General features: G+C 31.8%; 1 protein-coding gene across 1 annotated transcript; it reads right to left on the reverse strand.

The window, feature by feature from the left end:
* Window positions 1–429: 429 nt before the first annotated feature.
* Window positions 430–1278, reverse strand: LOC141705139 (uncharacterized). The gene has a single exon (XM_074508213.1). It carries the CDS (start codon window positions 1276–1278, stop codon window positions 430–432), a length of 849 nt encoding a protein of 282 aa, XP_074364314.1.
* Window positions 1279–8875: the final 7597 nt, after the last annotated feature.

Below are 8875 nucleotides of genomic sequence, written 5' to 3' on the forward strand. Positions count from 1 at the left end.
CTTATAACCCTTATTCACGCAGCCTGACAAGTTTCCATATGCTGGAAAATCATTTATAGTCCAGAATAAAATTGCTTTTAGAGTGAAATATGATTTACTATAGGCGTCATAAACGTTTGGTTCACCTTCTTCCCAAAGTTTTTTCAGATCATCAATCAACGGTTGTAAATAAACGTCGATGTTATTTCCCGGCTCATGTGGACCAGGAACTAAAACTGACAACATCATGAACTTCCTTTTCATGCATAACCACGGAGGAAGATTGTACGTTACCAACACTACTGGCCAGCATGTATATCGATTGACTAACCCATTAGTATGCGGGTTGATACCATCCGCTGATAAAGCCAACCTAATATTCCTAGATTCACTACCAAAGGCAGGCCACCGGTAATCGATATTCCTCCAAGAAGGAGAGTCGGCCGGATGTCACATCTTGTCATCATTTATTCGCTGATTTGCATGCCAAGTCATGAGTTCAGCAGTAGAGGGAGATTTAAATAACCGTTTAAATCTTGGAATTATAGGAAAATACCACATGACCTTGGCTGGAACATTGACCCTAAGTTGGCCATTCTTCCGTACTTTCCAACGTGACAGCTTGCAATGAGGACACTGAGAAGCATCAGAATGTATGCCCCTATACAGTATACAATCATTGGGACACGAATGAATTTTTATATACACTAGACCTAAATCGGATAAAGTTTTCTTCGCTTCATATGCGTTAGGAGGCAACACATTATCTTTGGGAAGGATCGAGCCAACTGAAGAGAGCAGCTCAGTAAAGGCAGTGTCGCTAATACCAAACCTAGCTTTCCAATTGTGCAATTTTAACATTGACTCTAACTTTGTGCACTCGCTACCCTCAAACAACGGTTGTTCCGCATCAACAACAAACCTCTGAAAATCATATGAATCCTTATCGTAATTACCCGAATTAAAAGCCGCTTCACAAACTTCAACAGTTTCTGATGCAACAAAGTGCTCTATAGGTTGGTCTGAAGCAGGACGTGTACTACCTATAGAAGACCAAGTACTCCTAGTAGATTTTTCTTCATGCCAAATCCAATCAACATACCCCAAACTAAAACCATGATCGTAGATATGTCCCCTTATGATTTTGGTTGAGAATTTTTTAAAATTCACACATCGACCACATGGACAAGGAATTCTTTTAGGATCTTTACAATTTTCTTCAGCGAAAATTAAGAATTCTTCGACGCCAATTTCAAATTCTAAAGAATCCCTATCTTTCGATATCCACGACTTATCCATAAATGAAAATGTATGACCAGCAATCTAGCAACCTAACCACCAGATGGTCATTTCAACATCAAAGCGCGAATTAATCAATACAAGTGCACATATTCAAGTGCATATAAACAAAACCAAGAAAGTCAACATTGTTTAACTAGCATAATCAATACAAGTGCACATATTCAAGCGCGAATTAATAACAAACATGCCCTTAAAAAATTGAAAGATTTTACACAAATGACAACTAGTACATTCATGGCATCTCATCTATTAAAAGAGAACGATACACTAAATCTGATACATAAACAACAATCCAAATCAAATAATGTATACATAAATAATGACAGATCGGTTACTGGTGAATCCCTTCCTACATAATGTATACAAAAAAAGGAAAAAGCAAACGAATAAGAATTTCTAACCTCCTTCTTGAAGTAAAATGTGCAGGCACTGTCAAATTCCAACTTGATGAGATAATCTGCAAATGGACAAAATCGAATTTAAAAACATACTATTACTTAAAACTTTAAACGGACAAAAATCGGAAGATATCAACCAGAAAAGAAAAATACATGCAAATATCAAACCTAATTGATATATTTAGGCAAACCTAAATATATATACACAAGAACACAAACCTAATTTATGTTAAAAAAATGCAGATTTATGTAAATATATATACATGCATATTTAAAACAACTCAAGAAAAAATATAAAATTAGAGTACAAACCTTATTTGGCTCAATGAATTTCAAAACCTGTTCAAAAAGGAAAAAACCCATTAAAATTTATGAACAAACCCTAATTGAACAAATGTAACCTAATCGAACATACAAACCTAAATGAACAAACACACCTGTTCAGAAATTCGGGTTTCTCGTAGATGGATTTTATTAACTGATGGTGTTCTTTAATTTGGGGTTTAATTAAAACCTATGTACTTATTATAATCTGATATGGTGTGTGTGTGAGATAGAGAGAGATGGAAGAGAGAGAGGGAGAGAAGCAGAGAGATGGAAGAGAGAGGGAAAGAGAACTAGAGAGTGAGCTCAGAGAGAGAGAGCAGAGAGAGTAAGAGTAAGAGAAGAGCAGAGAGAGAGTGAGAGAGAGACAGGAAAAATAATTAGGGGGGAAAACGGGTTTTTTTTGGTTAAGGGGGGGAATATTTGGGGAATAAGGGGGGAAAGTTTCCGCGTTTTTTTTATTTTTTTTAAGTTAACCATCGACAACGGTTGTAAAATACAACCGATGTCTATAAAACAAAGACATCGGTTATATAGAAAACCGATGTCTAACTAACGTTTTTTATTTTTGAAAAAGTATAGACATCAGTTATTTTCTGGACCGATGTCTAAAACAATAAGTAACATCGGTTTTAAAATAACCGATGTCTAAATGAACTTTAACATCGGTCGTCTGAGCAACCGATGTCTAAGGACCGATGTCTATTGACCGATGTCTAAGGACCGATGTCTATTGACAGAATTATATTTATGTCAAAACATTACATAACTGTAATATTTTATCAAAATTAAAAATTTTTGTTTATAGCCCAAAATACTCACATGTGTAAAACCTTTAAAAAATCTTGTCTAATGTAGTAGTTATTTCAATATTGTAGACACAATTCTTGGTGAAAATCCATCTAGAGGAGAATAGATAATTATAGTGCCACAAATAAAATTTTTAAATAATGTGATTAGTCAGATAGTAATAGTAATGAATATTGCTTACTCTATTGTTGTTGTTCCCTACATTTAGTAAGCAATATAGTTACCCTAATATGGTTCTTTAGGCTTCTTTTGGTATTACTGTTGCAGACAGGTACAACACTTTTTGCTCAAAAGTTATGACAGGTGTTTGGTAACTTCTAAAAGCCCATGTATGGAAAAGTGCTTTTGGTTAAAAAGCATGTCACCCATACTTTTGGAAAAAGCTGTTTCACTTTCACCATCTTACCTTCTCAAATATATTATTTTTATATATATTATCAAAATATGCATAAATTAAAAAAATTACCAAACAATCATCTAATTTTTACATCACTTTATTCACCAGCACTTTCTTTCACAGCACAATAGTTTTAACCAGCACTCCCAAAAGAAACCTCTACTAAGGAAACTTATTCTTATGGAATTAAATGATGTAAATAAATTATTGTTTGCCCCATTAGGGATGAACTTGGGATTTAAATATAATCTAATAGGTATGGAAGGGGGTTTTATTTTTTAACTACCTGATGAAATTTAACCATTCTCTTTAATGTGAATTATTTTCTCAAACTCTTTGTGTGTCATGAAATTTCCATCGTTTAAAGTATCAAAAAAATTTCATGTTAGAAATAAAGATATTCAAAAAATTAATTAATTATGTGGATTGTTTTAATTACTAAAAAACCAAAAATAATTATCATATATTTAACACACTTTATTTTTTTTATGAATTTGACAAAAAATCAGTATATAAACGAAACTTGATTTAGTATGCATTATCCATCTACAAATAATAAGGTGGTCGCCCTAATTGTCATTTTGAGGTAAAAAATGGTCCCAAAAACGGTTTGGTGAACCCTGTTAAAAATTATTAAATTATGGTATACTTTTAAATATAAAGATATAAAAGAAAAAATGTCGAAAACATAATATTAAGTGGTGTTTCAGCGCTCCTAAATATTACACCAAAACAAGCTCAAAATAAAAAAAATCATAACTTACCTGAAGTAACATGATAGCCTTCAAAAAAATAAATGAAACAAAACGCTACATCGCGTAGAGTTTTGGGTTATTTTTGAAACATTAAACGATATTGGGCCATAATTTTTAGAAGTGACATTTTTGCCATTTTATATCCCAAAGTGACATTTTGGTCCATTTCTCGAAAAAATTTAGTTTAAAATCGAGTGAAATTATTTAAATTTAGGAGTGCCAAATAAATTCATTAGCAGAAAAATTCCATCCAGTTTTTGGGGATAAAATTGGAGCCAACAAATATGGTCCAATTTAAAAAAATAAACAAATACAAAGTATTAATTTGCTACTCTTATATGTTAGAATTTACTGGGGCACGTAAATTGGACACGACTTGGTAGAATTTAGGTGAGGTTGAGGTTGGTTTTGTGTAGTTGTATTCAAGCCTTTATATGTGTGAACAATTGGACCAAGCACATTTTGAAAAGCAGACTCAAATATTGTAAGTGATAATTCATATCGAATTGTTTTATTTTGAAAATCTTGTCAAAGTCTACCGAGTAAATATACTTAAATACAAGACAAACCTTAAGAAATGAGAATATACTAAAATAGAAGATAAACCATAAGAAATGAGAATATGTTCCCATTGTGTAGTTGTATAAATATTGTAAGTGATAATTCATATCAAAATTTATTTTATTTTGAAAATCTTGTCAAAGTCTACCTTTTTTTTTGCCAAATTTAAAGCAGATTTCACTAATGACTTGAAAGAGATTGAATCGGGACAAATCCATGCAACCAGGTTAAAAACAAATAGTTAAATAATTAGCCGTTTTCTTTCCGGATTGCTTAACAAACTGAATACAAATATTCGAAAATTAAAAATGAAGGTAATGGTTTCCCGGACAATCCAGCAAGCATCTCCCCCAAAACAATAGCTTCACAATTGACCCTCACATTAATTCGATTGATATTGCAATATTCAGAGGACTCAGTTGCAACAACTGAGTTTAGAGACCTCATGTTATGAACAAATATTTTTTGTGAGAGTTGAGCACATGTGATTTTCACCACCATTCCAAACGTACCCCAGCTATCTACCTGCCAGACACCAGCTATATAGTTGCCGAAAGTGTTGTTGATGCGAGATATCCAGATCTCCTAATACACCATCCAATTCATTTTCAACACAACCACCACATCGCACAAAGCGAGACAAGTCTACCTCCTTGAGTATACTAAAATAGAAGGCAAATCCTGATAAATAAGAATGTACTAAAATAGAAGGCAAACCCTGAGAAATGAGAATCTATTCCCCTGCCTACTAAAATAAATCTTGGTAATTTACATAACAAATTATCAACTCTTGTCCAGTGGGGTGTTAAAAAATCATTCACTGATGTTGTGTTACAATAAAAATGTATACATATGGTATGGAGGGGAGATGACTATATTTTTATAGCGGTTAAAGTAATTTTTAATGTATATGTTGTAAATAAAAAGCTTGTGTTCAAAAGTAGGTAGAGATAATTTATTCATACAATTATATTATTTTGTCATTTTAGTTGACACAAATTATTACATCCTAATTTTTTACTTTTATTTGTAAATTTTGTATATAATGCACCCTAGCTTGCTACCACAATGGCACATATAATTCTCAACATCTTGAGTTCTACCACCGTCATGAACTTAGCATGAAAAAAATAATAGTCAAAATGAGTTTCTAATACTTCTTCAATTATAAAAATATCCCATTACCAACTTGGTATAAAATTCTAAACGTTCAAAAAATTTGCACAACATTTCTTCAATATCAAGGTGATAAAAATATTTGACCAGGCATGCTTTATATTTGTTCCCACATACTATTATAAACCCAACTTTTTAACATCATCAAATTAAATGATATTATTTTTGCTTATAGAAGTGGGTGAATCTATTTCACTAGTTGATTATAAATATAAAATTGTACTCACCTTAAATTAATTCATCTTGAAAATATAGATATTCCGCTAGTTAAGAAATTAACAACAAAAAAATAATTAAGGAAATCACAATTCACCCACCATATATATGTGAAGTTTGAGAATTGTCAATAAAAACCATGGAAATACTAATGATCTATATAGTATTAAGATTCTGAATCAAAAAAAAATCTTATGAAAATCTTCTTCATATCTTGTTTTTCAGTGGTTGGTTAATGAATTCTTCACTCTGATGAGGCTTTCCAACATCAACTAGGTTTTAGCTTAGACGACAGCAGGTCTTTCTAAAATAGTTGGAAGATGATCGTAATTGTTTTCTAAATTTGGCTATTGCTATGCAGCTTGAACCCTTTCTGCTCCCCAGAGTTGAGACTGCATGATTTATTATCTACATTTAAAAGAAAAGACCTTGAATACAATTTGTATCTCACAACTGTATGTAACTATTATTCAAACAACATTTACAAAATAAATATAATATACCTGTTCGTAAGTAGGATTAGAAGGAGGTGGAATATAAGTATTTGGTTCAGCATTCATCATTAGAACCATGCTTTGATGTGCACTCAGTTGGATGTTAAACTCTAAGCCCCTGTAAATGCTTCAACTTTAAATCTTAACTTTTATTTGAAACCTCAAGCTTGAAAATTAACACAATCCCTCAACTTGAAACCCTTTTGCTCCACACCCTAGTTCAAGGTCTTCTTAGTTGAAGTGAGAGAAGGGGAATGATTTTATACTTGATTTGGAAGATGCTAAATTTCTCAAAAAGAAACAATATATTTCTTTGTCTCTGGCGCCTATCTTTGCCGCTCATTATTTTCACCTAAATTTTAAAATATGGGTAAGGCGGCTACCTTTGGGGCTCAATATTTTAGCTAAATTTCACTGCCTCTCACTTTAATATTTTCACTTCACTTAAATTTATTGAGTGCTGTTGAAATCCAAGTAACCAGGTCATCTCATAAGCTAGATTTTTGAAATAATTATTTATTATTTACTAATTTGTTAAACTTGAAATTTTACAAAAAAATTACATATACAAAAAGTACCAAGAGTTACTTGTATTTCAAATTAATAAGCTACTAAAATGAAAATAAAATCAACTCCAAATTTATTATATTCTGTGTCAAAAAAATCATATAATTATAATCTTTTATCAAAAATATAAATGTTTATTTTTAACCGAAAATACTTGAATGTGTAAAACCTTTAAAAAATGATGTCCCGTAGCTGTTTCAACATTCTAGAGGCAAATTCTTGGTAAAAATTTATATATATTAGAATAGACAGGTATGGTGCTAGAAATTAAAAAACTTAAATAAGGATGCGATTAATCACATAATAATAATGAGAATTTTTATTTAGGGCGATGTTGTTCCCTAGATTAGATTAGTAAGCAATATAGTTACCCTATTGTGGTTCCCTAGATTTAATCTATAAAGGAAACCTATTTTTTAGAATTCAATGATGTAAATAACTTGGCATTTACCTCAAATTAGGGAAATGAAATTAACTTAATTTATTGTTATTAGAGGGATTTAAATATAATCTAATAGATATCGAGGGGAGTTTTTAACCAAGGTGTTGTATTTTCTTGTGATTAAAATCAAACATTCTCATTAAAGTGAATTATTTTCTCAAACTCTTTGTGTGTTATGACATTTTCATTGTTTAAAGATTCAATTTTATTTTATATTAGAAATAAAGATATTTCAAAAAAATAATTTAGTAACGTGGAGTGCTTTAAAATATAGAAAAATTACTATATATTTGTAACTATACAATCACTTGTACCTAAAAGTTTAAACTCGTTTTATTTTTTGATAAATTGGACATAATATCAGTATATGAACTAAATTTAATTTATTATACGTCATTCATCTAAAAACTGGGTCACACCATGTGGCACCTGTGGATCAATATTCCGAGGTGGTAAATGATGACATGTCATATTATGACGTGTTAAAATTTTACGTGGCAGATCACGTGACATTCCAAGTCACACAATTGACTTATTTTATTGGAGTATGCTCCTGATGCACTGATTTGTATCGTTGTAGTTGATGACAAAAAGCATTGCATTAGGAGTCAAATCCAACGTTCGCCGCTGATGTAATGCCCATTTTCTGTTGCAAAATTCAAAAACAGGCTGCAATGTTTTTTGGCCTATTGCCATATTAATAAAGTATTGCATTTGAGCATTTTGGGCGTAGTTCCAGAAGCACGAATCTGCCCTATTTCTTCTTTGAATAGGAATCTGTTTAATCAGCTGTCCGTCTCTTTCATTACCAAGATCATTTATGATATCATTATCCCACCTGTTTTGAGCCACATTATTTAGACCACTAACTTTACTATCTTTCAATTTTAGTGAAAAATACCATTTCATTGGCATGATAACCATGGTATTTTCCAAATGTTTGTTCCGTTATCATCTCCAATCCTTCTCCCACATCCTCTTTTAACCAAATATTGAGTTACCAGAATACTATGCCACATGTAACAAAGGTTGGCCCAAGATGTGCTGTCAAAAAATCTCCATCAGGAAAATACTGTGCCTCGATTATCATTATTCACTAGCCTCCTTCCTTGTTTAGCGAGCATAGCCAAGTTAAGATTTTTTAACTTTTCGACCCCAAGCCTCATCCTTTTTTAACATTGCATAATTTGGAGATGAGCATTAGTATAACTAGCAAGTTGATAAAATATACGTGCTCCACGAAGAACATTTATTGAAGATTACCTTCCAGAATTAGGAGCAATAAGTATTTCTCTATTCGTAACCTAAATCATCTGCATAAGTTCCTTGAATTGGCCATCAGAGAAAGAGTTGACTGATGTTTCACTTGAAGATCTGAAGTCTTGGAGAAAGACTAAGAGTTCTTGTCAAGAATAACACTATTAGCTTGAGATTTACCTTTATTTTGTTGATTT

The sequence above is a fragment of the Apium graveolens genome, unplaced genomic scaffold (genome assembly GCF_009905375.1).
Source record: "Apium graveolens cultivar Ventura unplaced genomic scaffold, ASM990537v1 ctg8588, whole genome shotgun sequence".
Lineage (NCBI taxonomy): Eukaryota > Viridiplantae > Streptophyta > Magnoliopsida > Apiales > Apiaceae > Apium > Apium graveolens.

Bases quoted from the DNA above. Each gene is read 5' to 3' on its own strand.
- LOC141705139 (XM_074508213.1), bottom strand. From the start codon at position 1,278: ATGGATAAGTCGTGGATATCGAAAGATAGGGATTCTTTAGAATTTGAA.